The sequence below is a fragment of the Notolabrus celidotus genome, chromosome 16 (genome assembly GCF_009762535.1).
Source record: "Notolabrus celidotus isolate fNotCel1 chromosome 16, fNotCel1.pri, whole genome shotgun sequence".
Classification (NCBI taxonomy): domain Eukaryota; kingdom Metazoa; phylum Chordata; class Actinopteri; order Labriformes; family Labridae; genus Notolabrus; species Notolabrus celidotus.
Window position 1 is genome coordinate 12,124,041 of NC_048287.1, and position 23,839 is coordinate 12,147,879.

Sequence of the window (23,839 nt, forward strand, 5' to 3'; positions counted from 1 at the left end):
CAGAGGCAACAACTCAACTAATCTATAGTGATTTCTTTAACAGCTCCTCAAATTGTTCATGCAAATGTATAAAAACATGCAAATGATGCTTTATGACAATAAAGGAAGAAGACAACTCACAGGTCTGCCATCAGCTCCTGGCAATCCTCTAGTGCCTGGGGCTCCATCTCTACCCTGTGTGTGAAAAACAGCATTTGACATTATAAAGGCATGACTTTATATGCACATTTGAATATGCAAAAAGATGCATTTATGTCACACCGGCGGCCCCACTGCTCCAACGCCGACAGGCCCCTGTGGTCCTTGAGGCCCGACATCTCCTTGGAAGCCCTGGATGAAAACGCATGTGCAAAGTCACATGTTTATTTGGTTCCAGATAATTTATGTTACATATTTGATTGTATATGTCAACATGATATGCTGCTCAGGCCTCTTTTATTTCTGCTACCTTTTCTCCAGCAGGACCAACAGGGCCAGTTGATCCTTTAGGTCCAAGAGGTCCCTACACAAAACACACACATCAGACAAGAATCCAAATACAAAGTGTAGAAAAAGAGGAATTTAGGAAAGGGGGAGAAACTTACTGCAAGTCCTGGGACCCCTCGTTGTCCCTCCTCTCCCTATGATGTAAATAAGAAAGAAAAAAGAGAGGAATGTAATATGTTTAGATGTGGAACATTTGGGTAAAGAGGCTTGACAGGGCAGATATGTTTCAGAGTGCATGAGTTGGGAAAACCTGGGTTTCAAGATCAACAAAACAAGAAAGTTCCACAATGAACCAAGGGATTTGAGAAAGAATGCTCAAGGATTTAGATCAAAATTTACAGCCTTAGTACTTTGTTTTTTGGATCTTGGGAGCAGCAAAGCTATTGTCATGGTAGGATTTGGTGTTCATTACTCATCTATTTAGGAGCTGTTAGCATATTTATGTGAAGGAGCTGCATCAGCTGTTCATTTAAAAGTTCCATCCGAACAGTATAGATGTGCTTTTTAGGATGCATCTGCCTTACCTGTGGTCCAGGGAGGCCAACTCCTGCAGCTCCAGCTTCACCCTACAGGGGGCACAAGGAAATATAGATTAAAAACTGTGAGTTACACATTAATTCTTACAATAATACTCTGCATGTATTTATGAACACGATAATACAATAAAAAGGACATTCACACCTTGCTTCCTTTGGGACCTACAGGCCCCTGCACACCTGGTAAGCCTGCTTTTCCCTGGGAGGAAAATATGTAGGATGATCATCAGCTATTCTCATTATACCATACAATGAGTAAATAAATCAATAAAACACTATTCTTTCACATTTCTCCCAGGCTTTCCTTCTCTTGGGGGACCAGGCTCTCCTCTTTCGCCTTTGGGGCCTGGCACAGCAACACCATCACCTACTGCAGATCCCAGAGTGGGACAGCTGGTACAAGCGTCACCCTGGGAAAACACAATGAATCCAAATAATGATCCAGGAGCCTTTCACAACAGTCTAAATAAAGTTACAGATAGAGCAGTTCCTTAATTAGCCAAATAATGTCAGTTAGTGTGTCTTTTTAAAACCAATGGAAACCATTATTGGTCCATAAGTCTGACCAGTTAATTCAAAACAAGAGTATTACTTTCAAAATTAACCAGATCTCTTATATAGACCCCAACTGCCTTTCTTAAAAGTGTGGTGGTAAAAAAAGACTGTGCAGAAAACATGGCTGCTACTTTTTATGCTTTATGTGTTTATTATTTACACTAAAGACATCAGTATCTAATCAGTCAGCAAATACAAAATAAGTCATGCCAAAGTTGATGTGGCTCAACAGTTCAGGTAGCCCTTACCTTCTCTCCCTTCAGCCCTTCAAGTCCGTCTCTACCAGGCTCTCCAGCCAGTCCTGGGACTCCTGGAGTTCCATCTAGACCTTCATCTCCTTGATCCCCCTAATTACAATCAAATAAGCACTTGTAAATACAGCAAGGTAACTCTTAAGCACTATAGGAAAAAACTAGTAGCTATCATAATGTTTACATTAAAGATGATCTGTGAATATTTTGACCGGTTTGGTTTTTATTGTACAAATCGGTGACTCACAGTACATGTACATCTAATTGGCCTGATATTATAACAAGTAAACAGGAGAAAACTACTTAAAATTACCTTTAATATGTTTGTTAAACATCAATACAGTATGGTAAGAAATAGGGTAACATTAGTTTCCTTTGTTTCCAAGAAAACCCCTTAAGATACCACCAATTTCTGTAATCTCCAATTTAGCTTTTGGTGCTCTATAATGCGATTCACTTAACTTTTATAACAGATAACAGAATCAGCTTCAAAAATCAAGTAGAGGCCTGACTCTACTTCAGAGTCCAAGCAAAGAGACTGTGGGAGAGCTTGGATGTGATTTAAAGCAGCCTGGCTCGGCTGATGGCAGATTTATTTCCCTGGTATTTCGGTAAAGTGATGCAAACGTTCCAAAAGATGGACTTGGTGACCTGAAATAAAGCAGAGTGCCCTGCTCTCTTAAAATATCTGCAGATACTGTGTGGGGTTATTTTCCTGCAGACATCCTTGGTCCCAGTAGATGTCAAATTAGTTAAGAGAACCTGACTGTTTCTAAAGGCCACCAGTTACTCCAAATAGCCTGGTTCCTACAGGTTATCCAATAGGTCATATATAAGGTAGACTGTTATGTAAAAAGAGTTTCTTTTCAAGCCATACAAATGTGAGAAAGTGAAAGTGATCAGTTGGTTTCTCTTGGAGCACTCTGCTGACTTTGGTGTAGCAAATGTGAATGTATTGCTTGATCATACCTGGCATATACAGTGAGTGAAAATAAGTAAATAGAACATCTTTTTCCTTGAAAACGTCCATAGAAAGCTTTGACAGGGAACTCACCCTGTCTCCTTTAGCCCCGAAAAGACCTGGTGGACCCTGTTGAAGCCAACACAAGGTGAATTTACTTAAGTCCATACAGGTACAAGATAGACATACAGGTATACAGAACATGCGCTCGCCCACATTCTCAAACATCAGTCTACAGGAATGCAAGCTGCTCTGCGTTCACTTTAAATTAACTGTTGATAAAGAGCTAAACCCTGAGGCACGCAGCATGACACAGAATGAGGGTGACAGGAGATAATTGAGATCTATGACACAGTTTTGTGGTAAAGGAAAAGATTGTACCCTGTTGGTTCAATTAGCATCATAGATGATTTGTACCTTTCAGCAGTACAAACATTTCACTTCATCTTATTCTGCTTGATCTCTTTTTCTTTGGCAACAACACTGAGCGATAAGCTACTTTGGTTGTACAGCACTGGTATTGTTTCATTCAGTTTTTGAATAGTGAAAACGACAGTTCATCTGACTCTGTGTGGAAGACTTTGATTAATTTAACTCTTTATTTATCAAAAGCTACTGCTCTGCTGTCGATGTCTGTTAAAGAAAAAGAAAGTTATGCAGCAGGGAATAGTCACTGGTTCTTCAGAGACCATTAAATTGCCATTTTAATGTGTAACCAAGAAAGTTATAGATCATGTACTGTTTTTGCAGTTGGCTGAATTGTCACAGCATTAATATATTTTCAGCTCTTAATCTGTTATGGACAGATCCAGTATGTTCTAATTTAAATTGAATTAAATATGTGCTTGTTTGTTTGGAAAGAGATCCAAATCTGCGTCACAGGTTTCCTTGCCAATCAGCAACAATTGGATGCACCTGTGATGTTCTCCCTCAGCTGATTGCCATCAGCTGTGGTAGGCTATAAGGAGGCTGAGGTATCCATGTTCAGTTGGATTTTTGCTCACGAGAAGGTAACCATCAGTTTATTTGTGTTCAGTTGAATGAATGTCAGAGTTTGAGTCAGTTGCAGTTGTTCACCAATCATTTTATTTACCCCCTCATCAGTGACTCTCTTTGTCTTAGGTTTAATTATTTGTCGATTTATATTTTTTCTCACCTGTTTGCCATCAGCTCCAAAACCAGGAGGTCCAGGGGGACCCTGAGGGCCTGGTTCTCCTTTATTGTCTCTGGTGCCCTCATGCAATTTGATGCTGGGAGGTCCGCTTCCAACTTCAGATGGCTGGCACACACCACACTCACCCTGAAGGGCCAAAAGGTTAGCTTAACATATATCAATCCAAAAGATGCAGATAGTAAAACATATGTCTATGCTTACCCTCTCACCCTTTTGTCCTGGAGAACCAACCCCAGGAGTACCTGCTTCTCCCTTTTTAAATGTGGAGAAGAAATAAATGGCATCAAACAAAAAAGGGGTAACTTTAAAAAGAAGCAAACAAAAACTCAAAAAGTGAAAGGATAAATGATAAATGAAAGAAATCCTTGAGTGAAGAGTGAAGTGTATTGCTAAGTTTTAAAAGAACATAGTGTCTCAAGACTGTTCCCCTTTCTCTATGTGCATAAATACTGAATGCCTTCTCACCAGACTTTAAAAGTGCTCTAAATATATGGAGGAGATTTTCACCTTGTGACCACAGAGATCTGCTGGGGTTATAAACTGACAGCGTGTTTGTGATGTGCTGTGGAGCCCGACCAGCAAGAGCTTTATAAACCAGGAGGAGGACATTAAATTATATTCTGAAAACAACAGGTAACCAATGAAGGTTTTGGAAGGCTGAAGTTTAAACAGTTTGATCTTTGTGTCCTTAGAAGAACTTGTGCATGTGAGTTTAAAGTTGCTGATGGATTGTTTGGTTTGAAAGACTTTGATAACTCCCAATATATATTACAATACGTTTTATGCAAGTAAAATGTTTGGTATCCCCAAATGAAAATTGCCCTTCTAGTTTGAAAGGAAAAATAGCTTTAACTTCAAAACAAGAGAAAATGTAAGCAAAGCTGTCTGCTCTTAAGTATCTTAAAGGTATCCAGGAATTTCCTCATTAAAGGGGAAGAGCTCACCGGCATGCATTGTGGCTAGCAGGATTAATAGTGTAGGGTAGCTCATACGACCCCACTTCAAAAAAACTGAAATATCCCTTTAAGGTTCCACATGATGCTTTTGACTGGTACAATATACAGAGCGAAAGGGCTTCTATGTTTTATTTGTGCATTGAAGCAGTGCTGAATTAGCATTATGCTACACAGGCTTCTGTGATTGGGACTGTTGTGCTTTTAACAATAACTGCCCATTCATTTTTAAGCCTTTTTTTTCACTTACTCAATAAAACTACCATGTGCTTTGTGGTCTGGGTTAGCCGCTTGCTACTAGCTGCCATTTCTTACAAGAATTTCATGTGCTCTGTTGGCTAGCTAGCCTGTCGTGTATCATATGATGAAGGTATAGCAACAGTTTTTTCTACTCTAGTCAGCAGCAAAATACAAAATGTCTCAACATTGCTAGCCTGATATTGTAGCAATGACCTACTTCTCTGCATATAAAACCTGTTTGAATACTTCTTGATACCTGGTACATGTTTGGTTATTTTAAAGTACTGAAGTACCTCAATGGAAACGCAACACTTGATTTTGCAAAAACAAACAAACAGAAATTAAAATCCACAACATTTGTGAACCAGGTGAAAAGAACAATCTGATCCTCTACCTTCAGGCCTCTTTGTCCATCCTTGCCAATCGGTCCCCTTTGTCCAGGTTTCCCCTGCCACATGAGACACATTTTGTTGAACAACATCTTTGAATCAGTATGCTGCGTAACCTGACATTCTGCTTCAAAAAAACGGAATCTATACTTACCGACTTCCCATCAGCTCCTTTGCTGCCTGCACTACCCTGAAGACAAGAAAAAAAAAAATTGCAGTGTCTGAATTTCACAGATTGATACAAATGGATGGTTCTTTTTAAATTGGTTATTCACATTTTATAGTAAGAAGTGCCCTACAGGCAGCCATGTCAAATGATTGTGGTTTTTCACTACCTGAGCTTTTCGCTAATAAGTTCCCCACTGAGTAAAATCCCCACGGCAGACAGTTTTAGGCCCTAAAATTAGAGCACTGCTGTGATTATCTTCCTCTTGAAGTCTATTAAAGACCCCATTCAGCAACCTACTGAGTCAGTTCCCCTTACGTTAGCCTTGTCTGCAATCGAGGGCACCTTCTCTCAGGTCTGCTTCTTTCAGTAACTTACCTTCTCTCCTGTAAGGCCAGGTGATCCTTCGTTTCCTGGCTCCCCCTGTGGAGCAGAAAATGGAACAATATATCATTTTAATTAGGGTCCTTGCTGCTGACACATGCTAGAAAAAAAAAACCTGACATATACAGAATGAGACATAGACAGTCAAAACAGTAAACACATCTGTATCAGTTTTTGTCTCTTTCTGTATATTTTCAGAATTGAATTCGTTTGACAAAAAAAGGCTTACTTGCTCTCCTCTCAGCCCATTCCCAGGCTCTCCTTCTGTCCCTTTTGCTGCAGAGTTTGGCTCATTGTACCTGGCCGGAGGTTAGGAGGCGACTCTCCTAGGGTGGGGCACACAGAGCACGGATCCCCCTAAAGTATGGGAAAAGTTTAGCTTGGGGTCTCCACATAAATATCCATATCAAGACACATTCAATTAATGTGTTGGAATTATCCTGGTCTTCTAAGATAGGTGTAACTAAGTCAGCATTATAAATATGTGCACAGGTTTAGCAATGCAGGCAAAGTTTAGTTTGCTAATTAAGGTACTATGTCTAGTTGACAACATGATTTAGTGGTCTAAACAATAAATTGTTAACATCAAGCTTCATAAAGACTCCAGAACTGACCTTTCCTCCTTTGGTGCCATCTGATCCGGCTTCTCCCTGCCAAAACAGTAAAAAACACAGACATTCATGTAAGCAAATTAGCCCCAGCTCAGTCTGATGAACATGTTTGCTTTGTGATGTCTTCTCTCAACATGTCATTGAAAGCATCTGCTACTTGGCAGACATTTGAGTGTATCAGCAATAGGTGCCAGTGCACAGTCTTGGGCTCACTGATACATTTGGGTATAAAGCTACAAAGGTAGCTGTGTGTAGGAGTACTAAGTGTGTGTATCTGTGTGTGTCTTCTCTTTGTGGAGTGTTTGCTTGCATCTGCTTTAGGAGAGAGCCTTCTGCACTGCTGATGTTAGCATATCTGAATGTGTAGCAATGCAGATGAGTGTGTATAGGTCACGCTTCCACAGAATATGAATGAACCATAAGCTGTAAATGAATGAGGTGGAACTCTATACCTTCTGTCCTGCCTTGCCATCCACACCCTGGGGCCCCTGGTTTATATATGGGGGAAAAGAGAAAAGTAGAGCAGGGATTAGCCAGGACTAGGAGAGTTGTTACTTCAACTTTGTAAGAGTGAGGTCATAGCTCCCTCTCCCCTCTTTCTCTCTCTCAGTTGCCTTCTACCTTCCTTCTCCTTCTGCCCTAACCAGGTATGACAGATGGATGCTGACATTATTGGAAATCGTTGCGCAGAGAATCTCATAAGGCTTTAGATTTATATTCTTTTTTTTCCCCACTACAAATCATCCCCCATTTCAACTGCAGGGGTAAGTGCGAAGATGCAGAGTGAACAGACGGAGAAACACAATGCACAGTATTTTGAGTCCTGACTCGTGGGAGACAGAGAAATACGGGTAAAGATTACATTAACGAAATGACCTTTGCCTCTGAGGATAAACTTTTGACAGCAGCCTTGACTATCGCAGCACTCTGAGAATTACAAGGGGGAAAATACAACCTCAAGGTAGAGGGGGAAGTAGATAGCATACTTTCCCTCAGAATGATAAGAAAAATAAAATGTACACATTATCAAGCAAGCGCTAAAGGTTTAATCGTCAGCTGCAGCTCTAACTGTCTACAACTCCCTAATAAAACATGTAGCAAGATTGTAAAAGTGTTAAACTTAACATTCAGTGCAGGTTCAGAATACATTACAGCATGACATTAAAGTCAAACTGTTGTACTTACAGCCAATCCTCTCTCTCCCTGCCCTGTGGTCCAGGCTCTCCTTTAGGGCCTGGCTTCCCTTGCAGAGCCACTGTGTTGCCCAAGTCTGTTGGCAGTACAGGGCACACTTCACATGGGTCACCCTGAAGATTGAAATACGTGATTTATGGATTAATGTAAGTGTTAAGAGAAAAAAGGCTTGTAGATTAAGAGATTATAGACTGTTTACACGTACCTTCTCTCCCTTATACCCCCTGGTCCTCTTGGGCCCTGTGAAAACAAAAGAATCCCAGCTAAACAATGATGTACAGTAAAGCTCAGGGTTGGATTACTCAGAGCTTAGTTAAACATAACTGAATATAAATCCATGATTAATGGTCTCTTACTGGATCTCCTGGTGTGCCATCTTCTCCTTTAGGTCCAGAATCCCCTGGTAAAACAAATGACTCATTTTAAACTTAAGACCATTGTAACAGTTGTCCTTAATAACATTCCTAAATCTTTGTTTGTAATTTGCTGATTTTTAAAGATGTTAGACTTTCTGAAACCACACTTCAAATAGAAACCAACCAACTTCCCTATTACAATGGTAGTTATGATACTCATACACTATGCTTTTTGAAGTGGCAGCTGAGAATTTTAGCTTTTCATTCATTCATTCTTGCTACAATTTAAACTGTTACCTGAATAACTTCAGTTGTTAACTCAATATTTCAATCTAACTTTTCCTCGTTTATTTAGCTAACATTTCCGAAGGGTGTTACATAACTTTTTATGCTCACAAGTTTAACAGTTTGCCCATTATTACAGCTAACTTGTTCTACAATTGTTGATGCTAACTGTTTCTGTTTCTGTTAGCTAATAATTGAAGTTTCTCTGCATCTCTTTATGATTTCAGTTTAAATTAAAGCCTCAAGCAGCAATGAACGGGCCCTCGCACACCTGCAATCACCGCCTCATGTGAGCCACCGCCCAATATGAGCCACCGCCTGATGATTTGGTGAGATTTCAGGTATTTTAAAGCCCCCAGAACTCAATTTCCTGTTTATGGCCAGACATGTGCGTTTGATGCATCACCTGAAAGTCTGCCACGCCCACAATTTTAGTCTGAACAGTTTTGAATCTTCAATGTGTTTTCAATAGAATGTGCCTTGTTGGACTGAATTGGAGAAAAACCCTGGGACTAGTTCTTAAAAGTATGCACTCTTATTTGGGCGCCATTTTTCATATTCAAACCTAGGGGGCGCTCTTCCTGTTGAGTTTCAGATATAGATGTAAGAGGCTTTTTTGAGCGTCCTGGTGCCCTGAATATTTAAGTCCGAAATTATGTACAAAAAAACCTCCTATGAGGATTTTTTGAAAATTTTAGGGGGTGGTACTGAACACATTTTTGACAATTTTTTGTGAATCAAAAGAATCTCAAATTTTTCACCAGACTTGATGAGTGCATATGATTTGGTGAGATTTCCAGCATTTAAAGGCCCCAAAAATCATTTCCTGCTTATGGCGAAATATGTGTGTTTGATGCACCGCCTGCCACGCCCCCAATTTTTAGATTTAGCAAACGTTTCCAATAACTTTTAATCATCAATGTGTTTACTGCAGAATGTGCATGGTTTGGACTTGATCAGAGAAAAGGCCTAGGGCAAGATCTCTTTAATAAGTACTCTTGCGAATCAGGCAAAAAAAAGAAAAAAAAAAAAGATGCCGACTTCATGTTGGGATTTCACTGTGACATTAGGAATCTTTTTTTGTAGGTTGTGAATGTAGGTTGAACCGTGTTAAGTAGTGGTGCATGAAGGAAGGTTGCAGTATTGAGCCATTTTTGGGACGTTTTGCTCGGGACAACCAGAATATTGAAATTTTCGCCAATCCTGATGCATGTGCAACTTTTGGTGAGTTTCGGGTAAGTTTGAAGGCTCCAAAAAGGCAATTTACTGTGAAGGTAGAAAAAAAACGAAGAAAGAGAAATCTTTAGGGTTCCAATAGGACCTTCGCCGACCATGTCGGTGCTCGGGCCCTAATTATTTTAGCTAAGGGTTTCTACATTCTTTAAACCTGCTATTTTCAGCTGTTTCTTCATTTATGTTACCAATTTCAAACATTCACCTACTTAAAGCTAGCGAGCTGTCTCAATTGTTTATCTATTTTAGCAACACATTTGGATGTTTTATTACTACGTTCTCAACCTTTTTGGATTCAATTGAGGCTAAATTTAACATATTAAATGGTGACCCATTATGTTCAGCTAGTTCTCTCCTTCACTTTAAGATCGCTTCTTCTACATTCGCTAACTATTTAGAATGCTTTCCTATGAATTTAACCTATCTTACCTATTAATCTACACTTGTAGCTAGTTAAGTATTGCAAGTGTTAATCTTAATGTAAGTTAAGTAATTTCACTTTTTAATTAGTTCAAAGTTGTATGTTTAAAAAAGTAAACTATTAGGCTACTTTCAACTTGATATCAGTTGATAACTGATAACTCTAAGAAAAATTGAACAATACTTTTAGCCAACTATTTGAACTTCTCTGCTGACTTGCAGCTACTATCATGAATTATTACATTTTTTTAAAGTTAAGGGAGGCACAGGTAGAATGGAAAATGAAAAAGGAGGAATACAAAAGCAAAAAGGTTTCCAGAGGGAACAGTGTGTGCTGGAAACCAAATCAATCGCACAATACCTGGTAACAACTACATCGGGCTGAGGTGCAGCTTGCTGATGAGTTTTGATATTTCACATTTATCAAAACATCAAACACAAATGCTGGTGTATATGAATACACCTTATTTTCAATGTTTTAGATTCCCATGCCAAAGGGTGAACTTACCTGGTCTCCTTTAGCTCCACCGGGCCTCTCCAGGAGGACCCTAGAAGTAAAAGAATCAAAACTTTGCAAATGTCTTTCTTAAGATGCTTTTGTCAAGGACAATGAACACTGCAGCAATGGAAGGAGGCCTGCCAAGTCCTGTCCTCGTTTGTGAGAGCAAGTCTAATAATAATACTTTTGGTCACTCTGACGCCATCTGTAAAATGGGACATTAAGATAATGAGCAAAATGACACCATCCAATAAGTGCTAATAGGCTCCTTTTGTTATATCCAAAGTTCTTTAATTAAGAAAAACACTTACTGGTAGGCCGGGCTTTCCAAGTCCAGGTGGGCCTGGAAGTCCTGGCTTTCCTGGCTCACCAGCAAGTCCTTCAGGTCCCACAAAACCTGGAGTACCCTGGGAAGAAAAGTTTGCTGCAGTTCTATTAAACTAAACTGAACTATTATATGTGCCAGACAGGTTAAGGGTGCAAGCTTTCACTCTTAATGCAGACGCACCTTTTGTCCCTTTGGCCAACACACAGATCGACCCTGCTCGACCCTGGAAGTGTTGAGAGACAGAGAGGGTAGTGACATCATCAGTGTCAGCCAAGAATGATCGAACACGCTCAGGGGAAATCCTCACACTGCATAAGATTGTCCTCATTTGTCAGACATTTTACAATTTTGAAATAGAACAAGAAAGATTGTAGAGTCTGTAAGATGCATTATCTTCAGTGGTGCATATGGGATATTGTCTGCTTGCCTGAGTCAAGTCACATCAACAACCACATTCATATTCACTCTGTCAGATGGATGAGGGGCTTAAGAAAATCTATGCTCCACCAAATCCATCTGTCCCAACAAGCACTTAGCCTGGTGAACGGCTAAACGTGAGTGTGTCTGATACCGAAAAGGAACAGGGGGAATATCTCAGAGCACACACACGTTGTAATTTGTTCCTGAAAAACTTTTCATGCGTCTACAGGATCACCGCGCTGAACAGGGAAGATTATGAGGTTTAAGTCATCATGAATAGGCGCCTGCCTGTGTGTGAGACTAACAGAACAGTCAATGAGGCAGCATTGATTGTGCAAGCTTTGTTGCTCTAGCCTAATCTAACAGGCATTAACAGGCGACTTAACGCCACAGGAGGGAGGAGGGGGGAGAGCAGATATCAATGGGAGGCTGAGCTTAAAGAGTAATGCCATATAAGTATACTGAATATCCACTCGTTGCCTGACAAAAGCAGCTGTATGAGTGGATATTAATGTGTGTGTGAGTGCTCGTTTTTGGTGTTGGATGTTCACTTAGCATGCAAGAGACTGAGAGAATGCTGTTCAAGCAAAGTGTTTAACTAAACCTCAAATCAAATCTCACGCCTGAGAGGTATTTTACTTTGATTTACAATAGCAAAAAGAATCAGTGAGAGTCAGAGAGAGAAGAAAACATGAAATGCCAAAACACCTACGTCCTTCCCTGAGTGCCTGTGAGACCCTGAGGACCAAGATCTCCCTTTTGACCCTGAGAGAGCCAGAGAAAGGGACATTCAAGTCTGACACACAGGCACATGAAAATGATAAGGAATAGAAATTAATTGCTTAATGATTAAAGTTTCTATATTCATTATGCATCACTTAGAGTTGCTTAAACCTTTCACCTTGTACCCAGCTGCTTCGCCCCAGTTGGCAGGCGATCCCTGTGGAGAGAGGGAATAGAGACAAGGACCAGATCAATGATCTGACTCTACAGAGACATTGCACTCACACCAGTGGAGCATGGCAGACAACACAATAACCAGTTAGCAACACACAAGGGCCACAAGCATGACACACCTCACACACAAGCTTTAGACAGTCAATACAGGGTATGCAATAATCTCAGGTATATAAACATGCTTATATTTGACTATGTTGCGTGAAACAGATTTATATGCTATAGGGATGTCACGGTATCTTTCAAGTCTGTAAAAAAAAAAACTGAATTGGGATACCCTGTCCAAACAGCAGGGGGCACATTCTGACATAGATTTCACCGCCAGAGTTTCCCACACATATTTCCCAACCATTGAAGCACTTATCTTTTTTTTAACCATATAATATAACCATCTGCCCATATTAAACTAACAGAAAATATCTCTCTACTCCTCACATAGGTATCACAAGCAGTGTCTCACACCTGAGCAGGTGACAGACTGAGAGAGAGAATGAGAGGGACTCCACAGACAAAGTGATGACACTGTCTGAGGCGTGCCTTTTGGGGTACTAAAACCTTGGAACAATTTTTACTGTTGTTATTTTAGATGTTTCATTTACTCCCTCAGAAGTATCCTTTGTGTCGGGCAGTGAAAAAAAAAAGCAAAATTAAAAGCATCATAACAACTATTAATGAGTCTTGAAAAACTTGATCATATATCCAGCATTTAGAATATTTTCGCATCCCAAAATATACTACTTAATGAACCTGATGCATTAAGTTTGAAGACACACATGCATTAATTACACACACTTGTGCATGTAAATTCATGCACACAATGACTCACTGGTAAAATACACATGCAAAGCACACACTGCATAATTATTGCTGCTTGAATGCTGGAAAATGAGGTTTTGAACGAAGATCAAACCAAATAGCTGAAGGGGTTAGTGGGATCGTGAAGCAGTGGGATGCATTGCCGTAACCTGTAGCAGAAGATTGGCACTCACCGACTCTCCCTTCTGGCCTTGGTCCATGTGTGCACTGAGGTTAGAGACAATTGGTTGGCATGAATCATCACAGATGACTTTTTGGATAGAATTCAGCTTCATATTTCACAACATGCCAAATTGTAAGACAACACATTACTGCAGAATAAGAAGGAACCTTGCAATGCTGAGAGAGTGGCAATGGAATAGTTACTTACAGGGCCTCCTGAATGGGTGCCAGAACAGCCATCACCCTAAGATGGAGAGAGGGAGAGAAGAAGAATGATTGCCTGTAGGTGAGCTCTGAAGAATGCAAATCAGCTACATGGTGGAGTGGTTCACAGTCAGCATCACATTTGACTACAGCAACATCACAGTGTGTTCTAGACCAGGCGAGGTATTATTGTTCAGAGCTAGGCCTGTCCAGGCACATGTGATGACATCACACATTCCCCTGATATTAGTCGTGCTTGCTTATGTTCTGTGCAGGTCTTTCAAACTTACCGGTCGCCTTTTTCTCCTTTCAAGGCAGCAATTCTTTCAAACTGTGCAACCTGCAACACACACACCACACACGCATGATTACACACTCTGCTTTGTCTTGCTGGCAATGGAAAGAAATGAGAGTAAAGATCAGTGATCCTTACATTTTCTTCCCTGTTTGGGAGTAAACAACCAGCACACTACAGACAAAAAGGCACAGACAAGGATGATTATTTGACTGTGTTTAAATTCACAGAAGGAGCTGTGTGTTTGAGGGAAAATATATTTTTGGAGTAAAAAGAGGTGTAATTCTTGTAGTGACCAGCTGGTGGCACTGTTACATTAAATTAAACTACATTTGTAGCTGCCACAGGATGCAGTGAAAAGAAGGTGAGGAGGGCAAGTGGGCACACACAAACACATGCACATGCATTCACCCATGCACACACATGGGAGACGGAGATCAATGGGAATGTCTGATCCCACAGCACAGGAGTGAGAAGACCAGCTGCTCCTCAGGAGGGCACAACACACACATACACACACGTACCAAATAAGGATACGTGTTATAAATAACTGACGCATCTTTAGTAGGGTAACGAAAACTCGACCTGCTGCTTCAGAAAAACTTGCTCGCTTTCACAAACCAGAAAGTTTGCATGCGCAAAAGCAATGACTACAAGTCTGCTGAGACAACCAAAGAGAGCTCGAAACAGCACAGACCATGAGTAACTGTCTCTCTTCTCTTTCTCTACCCCCCTCTTTTGCACAAGCTGCAAATCTATCAATGGCTGGCCCGACAGTTGTAGTGACAAGTCAGTGTTTCCAAGCTCCTGTCTGACCATGTTCTTAGTCAAGACCTCTTAAAGTTCCACTTAAACCTCAGCAGCTTGCCTTTGTGGTTTATTCTCTAGTTTCAACTTAGGACGGAAAGTAGAAATGCTGTAAAAGAGCTGCACTCAGTGTCTGTGTGTATTATGACACAACCAGTTTGTTTTCTCTAAAACCTTTTGGCAATTAAGATTAGATATCTGAAAAGAAGTTGAGAACCTTTTTAACATCAGAGAAAAACTTTCACTTTTTAAAAACTACTGGGATGAACATGATGCTCAAATTCATTTTACGGTTATCCGAATCAAGTGCATAAAGCTGTCATGCTGTACAGACTGTAAAGGCCCTTTGTGATGTTATATTGAACTGCATGAATAAAAACCACATGGCTTTACTGTTGGGCTTGTAATTTTAGAAGCTAAGTACATTCACATAATAAGTATGTGTTTTAAAGAAAGTTATTTAGTTGTATAGTTAGTATACACAACTATTGTTTTGCAGTGTTTTTATGAACAAATCAAAATAAACTGATTCATAAAAATGCTGTGTTTTTATCAGCTGCTTTAAAACTAACAATCAGCTAAGTACTACAGCTCTCATTGGTCAATTCAGTCATATGTGATTGGGAAGAAACATTTGCTATATCCGAATGTCCAGCATAAGCCGCTGCACTGTCACATATTTTAATGACGTCAGGTGTTCAGTGTGCATTGGTGAAGTACATTGCTTCATCATTTAGGTCAAAGTATAGATAGAGTTAAAGTACGGGAGTACTTGTTTTTAAAAATACTTTTGTATTCAACGTACTTTTAAAATCTCTCAAACATATATTCACAAAGTATGAGTGCAGTCAATAATGCATGGGTGTATGTTCTGCTACGTTATGTTTATCCAGAAAACATTATTCATATCTACAAAGTATTCCATGAAATAGAAATGGTAACTCAGTTACTAAAAGCACAGACGAGATTAAAATGTTCATCTGGAATAAAACAAGTTTGCTAGCTACAGACCATGACATGCTTTCTCAGGTTAGATGGTGATGTTTTGTAGGCTGTGATGAAGTTTGTGTGGCAAACAGATCAGAGATTTACAACAATACAAGCTTAAAATATGGCCGTGGTGCTCAGGTAGAGAGTCATCATCACTCTCTGCCACAGCCATCATTACCACAACTAAGTGAACGGACTGATCTGGATAACGTTTGATCTGCATTTGTACTGCGCTCAACCGAGGTACGGCTACACCATTGAGACAACCAAACAAAAGAACACGAACGGTTTGCGGTCTTTGGGATCTGATTTCAGAAAAGAAAAGAAAATTCATCAGCTGACTTTCAAGCAAAATAAGTGAGCAACTAAAACATGATAGAAATGTAGTGGAGTCAAAGTATGATATTTGTCTTTCAAATGTAGTGGAGTAAAAGTGGTAAGTTCCCCCCCAAAAATTATACTCAAGTGAAGTACAGATACTCAAAAATGTACTTATGTAAATTCACTTTATTACTGTCCACCACTGGCAGTGCGTATGTAAGGGTTTGAGGTGATCAAAATGAGTAAAAGGGATACCATGTCATGATATCAAACGTTGCTTGGATACAGGATGTGCAATTATATAACAAAAAATATGAGAAATTCATCATGAAGGTGAGGCATCATAGGGGCGGGTATATCTTGCCTTTACCTGGCAATATGAAAAGGGCTACAGAAAGGTCAGCCGAAATACAGACTCATAAAAAATGTGTGATTCTGTGGTCTGAAGTCCACGACAGAAAGCTCACACTCTTAATGACGTCACATTGGGACAGCTCTCAGCACTCATGCTTAAGGGAAACGTGGAGATTGAGAATGGACAATTTAAGTGCTGAAAACTATCCATCTCCATCCGGCTGTCTTTACTCAACAACACTGATCCAAAAACGTCACACCTACCCTCACTTTACATTAAATACAGCATCTCTACTATATTTCACAGTAAACAGCCAAATGTGTATCCCTACCTTATGGTAATGAATGGTTAAAAGATCTCATAATGTTTACTCAATCCCTACAGCGCACCAGCCTGCTTGTTGGCATTAAAATTAATCGACTCTAGGGAATGCAACATGCTCAATACACAGGTTTATTCTCAGGTTTTATAGTTCTGTACATACCATATGGTGTTAGCACTAGCACTTAAAAGCTACACAGCTATTTTAAGGCCACCTGGGCATAGCGAAACAATTTGCAAACACAATATTTGTATAGCTTAGTTAAAAGTTTAATATTAAGAACAGTTGCCTTGAGCACATCCACCAGACGCAGCTGAACTGAAGCATTCATTTGAAGTCACTTGGTATGTTTAAATCCACAAGACACTTCACCTGTATTGAACTTGATCTTCTCCTTGCTCTGTCGCTGCTAAATGCTCCATTATGTTCACAAGAGAATATATGCACAGTTTTGTGCATTACCCTATATTTAAATAAGTAGGCTCACTTTTTGGCATCTAGTTTCCCAAACACAATCTCTCTTTTTACTTATGTGTGCCAAAACCTATCCTCATTTATAAACTGTAACATCTCCAAAGACAGGCTGAATTTATGGCACCAGCACCCTGTCAGTGAGCCTTGTTCTTTGGTATTAAACATCTTAGTGGGCTCATATTTTGGCATCTATCTCACTCACAGGCACTGGCAGAACAGGGGCAAGACCCAGCGCTCACCAATGAAATATCAGTGTACGCATAAATTAGTAATTACCTAGGTTGTAATTTCAAAAATACTCCAAATCTGTTATGTATGGGGGTGTTTTTGTGCAAGTGCCACTTTTGCAAATGCATGACAGGAAGGAAGAAAGAAGAGGGAAGGATTTCAGGTCAGGAATAGCCATTCGTGATAATGTATTCCTCCTGATTGGTGGAGCCGAGCCTCTTTGACTCGCACAACAGAGAATTCACTGATGTAGCAGGAACAAGCAATAGAGGAATAGCTGAAGCAGCATGACATGAAAGCTGTGATGAAAATTGGTTTCTGACTGTGCAGAGAAGCTGAATCTTCCTCTTATTCCACCGGTTTATTACCATACCATTAATGCACAAGCCTGTCTGGAGGATTTGTTGGCATTGGTGTGAAGTGCATGATACTGGGTTGTATTATCAATGGATTCCTCTGGGAAGCCGAGCCATTTTGACCTAGAAATAAACCTGTCTCCTGCATAATTTGACCAAAATAAATCCACAGAGCAGGAAAAGTCACTTTGTTTCTTTACAAGTGTGTGTGCCCCCTGTGGCAGGGCAGGCTGTGCGCTCCAAACCAGGTAATAACCTACATTGAAGAAGTCAGGGGAGGCGACCAGCTGCTTTGGTAAGCACACACAGGAGCGACATAATGAAGCATCTGGAGTTCAGTATTCTATTTGTGAGCAGAACTTTGTCTATTGTAGGTGAATGACAAAATTAATAGGCAGAAGCAACTCCCGACTGAGACTCGAGCATAATGAGGTGTAAATCAGTCCTCGGGCCCGTCAGCAAGCTGGGTACGTGTGAGGGAGGGGGGGAGGAAAAGAGAGATATTTCTATTTTCTAGCCTCATGCACTACACACAAACTCCCGACCTAGAGGTGCGCACACACACACACAAACACACACACACACACACACACACACACACACACACGCGTGGCCTGCATATTTGTCCTGTTTGAATATTCCAGCACATAGATGTTTGATGACATGCTAATTCTGGACACTTATTCATGATGTAATGGATTAAAAGTGGGGCAGACACTGTCATTGTCAACCGTATTCTGTTGAACCCATGGTCAAGTTTGTCTTTCCTTGCAGGGTTCGGTGAAGATGGATGAATGTTACTGAAGCTCCAAAGACTTAGTCACTGTTTCATAGTGGACGCTGTCAGAAATCTTTTACAAAATTAGCTGCTGATTAATTTAGATGCCGCTTTTGGTCGTGTACCTCATCAGTGTTTTTCATGCTGTTAGCCGGTTTTACATTGAGCTAAGTTGTGAGCCATCTTATAACCCTGCTATCTATTGTGAGAGCTGTGCATGCCAAGCCTGTCTACACTAAAGTGACCCATCAACAAATCATAGCAAAATGGTTGTGACCAATGCAACACCATCTCTGCAAAGACAAGGATTGCATGTAAATGTTTAGAGCAGACCTTATTTGTGATGGGAGCACACCAGAAATATACGAGTAAGGCAGATTGGACATCTCTCTTCGAAACATCTGTGACATTAAACCAAGCAGCCTAAAGTTACAGCTACTCTGTGATTTCTCTCTAACTTACAGTTTCAGTCCCACACCTTCAAACCTCTGTCCTAGAACACTTCATCCTTCTATATCCTTCTTTCTCTTCTCCTGCCTAAATGGTGGAGCTAACACTCACCATAATAGTATGGTAACTAAAGAGCTACTGCTTGCAATGTCTCTGGCCTATTCCAATATTTCCTATATTCTGTAGTGTCTGACCTGGCTTTGTCAATTTCCTTCCTTTAAATGGCTGTAATTAATATTAAAAACAACTTTTGTTGAAAATGTCCTTCAATTAAAATATTGAAGGATATATTTATTTTATGTAAAAAAAAAAAAATTCTTCTTCCCTACAAATCAAGGCTCAAACCCTTTATTTCCTGTGTTCTAGTATATTTTTATGCCATGATGTCTTGCAGAATCGCCTATATAAATGTAAACGAAAACAAAACACTTAAGTAACTTTAACAGCCATTACCGATACCCTCTTTATTCCTTGGTTGTTTAATGTAACCAGATGTTAAATCAAATAAGAGAAACAGAGAGGTGTACTGCTCACTCTCTTCAGCTGCATTCTCCTTGACTGAGGGAATAATGAATTACCCAACAAATAAGCACAACAGGTGACCATTTCATTAGGGTGTTGCTAGCAGTCTCTCATCCGTCTGCCTTTCCCACTTTCTCTCTCGTTTCCTCTGTGGTGTTTGTGGCTGCAAAAGCGTTTTTATCTGGTTTCACTTCTGTTAACTATCAAAAGGCATTCATCTATATTCCCTGCAAAGTGATGCATCTCATGGCACTTCAATCACACGCTGACACACTGAAGTTTAATCATCTGATTTTGATGTACTGTGCTCTCCCAGCCCACAGGAGCAAGAGGGAGAGCGCACAAGAACATGGACAGAACTGATCACTGGATCAGGAGGCTTGCTGTAGTTCTTTATAACTCTGTGTGATGTCAATGAAGTACAAGAAGTTCACTGCAGTCAGGACTCCATGTTCACAGCGACAAAGAGTGACAGCTGTCTCAGATGAAGGAGTGCTTTGCAGGTTCAGTGTTTCAGTATCCGTGCATTGAATTTAATGACTGGACAAAATCACAGTGCGAGAAAAAATTCTTTGTCAAGCCTCCTGATGGTCAGTGCTTTTTCACCTAGCTGCTGATGGGCGCCTCATGTCCTCAATGCCCTCATGTTAGCTATTATGTTAATGTTCGTGTCCTGTATTTGAAAAGACTAGCCTGTCACCAATTGCAGCTGAAATCTGTCACCTAATACCAATGGTTCCTCTTCTATGCAAATATTCAATGAGATAGATGTGTGAAGTATTTCTCCAGATTTTGAGTACCAACCAAAAAAACTATGCTACATTGAAATACAAAGGAGTAGCCTACTCTAAGTAGCCTACTCAGAGTCCAAATTATTGATTTCAACCTAAGTCTCGCCTCTCCCACATGAGATAACACTGAGTCCTGTCTGTAAGTTTGGACTGGATCTTATCCTGTCTTGATGTTGGGTCTTTGTTAATAATTCAACATAGATTACGGTCTAGACCTGCTATGTTTGTAAGAGCATCTTGGGATAATGTTTGCTGTGATTTGGCGCTATACAAATAAAGATGGATTGATTGATTGAAAACTAAAACATTTAATATCAGCTGTAGTCAAGTTTCAGACCATAGATATGAAGGCTGCTATTTGCTTCACTGCCAAAAGATGTGTGTGACAATTTTTATGTTCCACAGCTACAAAAAATGTTTGGTAAAAGTATACTGAAAGCTTTAAAGCTTTGTACAGTCTCATCTGCTCATCACTACTTTTTTGGACTCTCCTGGACATGGACTTGGGCCTTGTGCTGAGGCCACCGTTGTGGTCTGCGATGCTGTGCCATCTCCTGAATCTTATCAGGAATTCAATGCAGTAAAATCAAATGCTTGGATGTGTGGGTGTGAATTTTGAGTCTTACTTTCTCTGCTAGATCTTTGGATGCAAAAATGTCCTGTTGGAAGAAAGAAAAGAAAACTTTAGTACTTTTTTCTCACATCATATCTCTACATGACCCAAATATTTCTACCATTTTTGGCACCACATGGGTCCGAAATTGGATTTTGTCTATGTTTAGACAGGGACGCTGACAGTTTCATGACCAAAACTGGCTCAGATAATCCAATAACTGTGAAGGCCTTTCACAGAAATATCATTCAGTCTAAATCTTTCTATTTTGGCATGACTGTAACCTACATTTGGTTCATCCCTACTTTTTGCTCCCTTTTCCAAGAAAGATATTTTCTAAATTTCTCTCAAAACTTCAAGGATAAAGTTTGTATTCCCAGTCAGTGGAAGCTCTGTTGCACTGCATAGTGAGTAAATCTCTGAAGATGTTCCCAGGTATGGCAGAAATTGCATTTGAAAGTCTCCATAATATCAACATCATATGACATCTTTGGCATCAGCAAGCTGTTGTTTTCCTGTTGCATGTGGAATGCATCTCTTCAAACCTGGTTGCCATTTCAATTTATTGCATCAGATACACTCCTAAGAAAGGAGCCATACGGGCTTCACACATGGGTCATTAGGAGTTATGCTTTATTCTGAGTAAAAAAAAGAGATGAAACAGTATGAGGAGACAGAGAAAGAGAAATACTGTACCTCATGAGCCCAGAAGCAAATGAAGAGACGGACCCTGCTGTGCACAGAGTCACAAACAGACCAAAAATCAACAACAAAAACAGGGAAAAGAAGCCCTGGAAAAGCTTAGTAGAAACAATTCTTCAAGGTGGCAAGTTGGAAGGAGATAAGTAAGGAAGAGTTTCAACAAAGGTGTAAGAACATTTTAAAGCGAATTTTGGACTTGAACATAAAAAGTTGAAGTAGAAACACGCTGAGACCAGGGAAACAAGAGGCAAAGACGCCTGTGGGTCTTCTGAGGACGACATGACCTTACTGCTGGGAGCTGAGTTGAAAGCAAGAAAAAAATACGTTTTCTGTGTTGGAAGATAAGAAACAGTGTGGGTGAGATTTGTCATAGCAGAGGAAGGCAGAAACTGCTGTGACCCAAACACAAACACAAATTGAACAAACACCTCTGCAGCAAACCTGACTCAACTAGCTGAAAAGACAATGTTTAACACCAGCAGGGGATGTTTTTGTTTGTTTGTTGCTTTTGTGTTTGCTTTTTGCCGGAAAATTCTAACTTATGCTAGTCAGCCAAATGTTGTCTACGCCAACATAACTTCATTTAAAATTCAAGTAAAAAATCCAAATATTCAAAAACATGCCAACCATGCCAGGCTGAATTATGGTGAATTGTGGGGAAAATGTATTTTGAGTAAATCAACCTGACAGATGGTACAGACATAAGAAAAAAAACATGTTGCGGTTGAGAGTTGGGTTTAATATTTCACTCTGTTTAGGCATGGTTTAGCTTGAATAAAGATCTGGAACAAGCCTTGAGATATGTAGTGCTGTCTGGTAGTGTGGAATAATATGTTAATCCCAGCCTTTTAGCTTGAATTGCCTGTTTGCTTTCATGCCAAGTGTGAGATGAGAGGATCAATACCAAGCTCATATATGAGTTAAATATAAGCCTTCAGACAGCTGCCAGTTCTGACTCCCCATTGAAGCTAAATGATAACACTAACACTGAGTGAGACATTCCACCCAGGGCTGAGTTAAACTAAGCTATTATCAATTAGTTTGTTGTTTCATCCTTTAAAAAGGTGGTAAATAAGTTAGCACCAACAAGTTTTAATTATCAGATCTGTCATGAGTTGCTCGTTAAGTTTTGTATTTACCTTGTGTTTTTATTTCTTGTTTCTTCCCTGTCAGTCTTCGTTATAAGTAATCCTTACTTCTTCCTTGTGTTGTTTATAAGGGATCTCAGGCTACGTTCACACTGCAAGGCTTAATGCTCAATTCTGATTTTTTGCTCAGATCCGATTTTTCGTTTGCCTGTTCACATTACCGTCTACAATGTGACCTGTATCCGATTCTAGTGTGAACTGTTTGCGGCTCCTAACTGCCCCGCATGCGCAGAAGAACAGTCACAATGATGTCCCATGCAGCTGTTTCACAAACATAAACATGCAGGAAGACAGATTTTTGCCTTTGTTACAAAGATTTTGTGCAGTGGGAGCCGGAGAATGAATGACCAGTTGCGGAGGAGGTCAAGTATAAAGAAAAAAAGAGCCGAATTGCTTGTTTCGGCTTTTTGCGGAACTGTGGCCGCAAATACGATTGAAAGGTCTATGTGGCTGCGGACACGGAGTCAGGAGTGGTGGGTCTGCAACGTTAATAGTTTCACAGAGACAGAGTTTATTCAAAACTTCCGTATGTCAAGGGCAACTTTCAATTACATCTGTCAGCGGCTCTCCCCCAAGACTCCTTCGGCAGGACACTCAATTGAGGCGCTCCATCTCCATCTTTAAAGTGACGTGAAAGTATCAAATGCGCATCAAATCCGCCTTGGCCTTCACACTGAGGTCGCATTGAAAAAAATCTGATCTGTATCTGATTCAGGACCACATATGGAAGCTCATTTGGGCCAGATTTGAGTGGTCAAACTGCCTCTAAAAAATCTGACCTGGTCACTTGACCCCATAAAAAAATCGGATTTGGGACACTTTTGCCTGCAGTGTGAACATAGCCCAAGTCTTGTGTTGTATTGTGTGTGTGTGTGTGTGTGTGTGTGTGTGTGTGTGTGTGTGTGTGTGTGTGTGTGTGTGTGTGTGTGTGTGTGTGAGAGTGAGCGTGTGTGTGTGTGTTTTCATGTTTTCAACTGTATTTCTTTCTTGTAGTTCTTGATCCCTGTGTGTCTGGTTTACTTCCTGCCCTTTTATGTTTCCCTCCATTTTGATTACTCTAATTAGTTTCACCTGTGTCCTGTGTACACACCTGTTGCTCGTTACCTC

General features: G+C 40.2%; 1 protein-coding gene across 1 annotated transcript in view; it reads right to left on the reverse strand.

Moving 5' to 3' along the window:
• The window catches only part of col16a1 (collagen, type XVI, alpha 1), a 79,679-nt gene that overhangs the window by 24,033 nt on the left and 31,807 nt on the right, over positions 1–23,839 (reverse strand). The window contains 34 exon segments of the mRNA XM_034704987.1: positions 121–174; positions 262–330; positions 449–502; positions 585–620; positions 1,011–1,052; positions 1,168–1,221; positions 1,310–1,432; positions 1,826–1,924; positions 2,883–2,918; positions 3,946–4,089; positions 4,165–4,215; positions 5,551–5,604; positions 5,700–5,735; positions 6,090–6,134; positions 6,325–6,359; positions 6,362–6,452; positions 6,710–6,745; positions 7,159–7,194; positions 7,892–7,920; positions 7,923–8,013; positions 8,106–8,125; positions 8,128–8,140; positions 8,257–8,316; positions 10,703–10,726; positions 10,728–10,742; positions 11,005–11,100; positions 11,202–11,244; positions 12,154–12,206; positions 12,343–12,381; positions 13,388–13,408; positions 13,410–13,421; positions 13,585–13,621; positions 13,871–13,920; positions 20,896–20,928. Of these exon segments, the coding sequence (XP_034560878.1) occupies positions 121–174; positions 262–330; positions 449–502; positions 585–620; positions 1,011–1,052; positions 1,168–1,221; positions 1,310–1,432; positions 1,826–1,924; positions 2,883–2,918; positions 3,946–4,089; positions 4,165–4,215; positions 5,551–5,604; positions 5,700–5,735; positions 6,090–6,134; positions 6,325–6,359; positions 6,362–6,452; positions 6,710–6,745; positions 7,159–7,194; positions 7,892–7,920; positions 7,923–8,013; positions 8,106–8,125; positions 8,128–8,140; positions 8,257–8,316; positions 10,703–10,726; positions 10,728–10,742; positions 11,005–11,100; positions 11,202–11,244; positions 12,154–12,206; positions 12,343–12,381; positions 13,388–13,408; positions 13,410–13,421; positions 13,585–13,621; positions 13,871–13,920; positions 20,896–20,928 (1,731 nt within the window).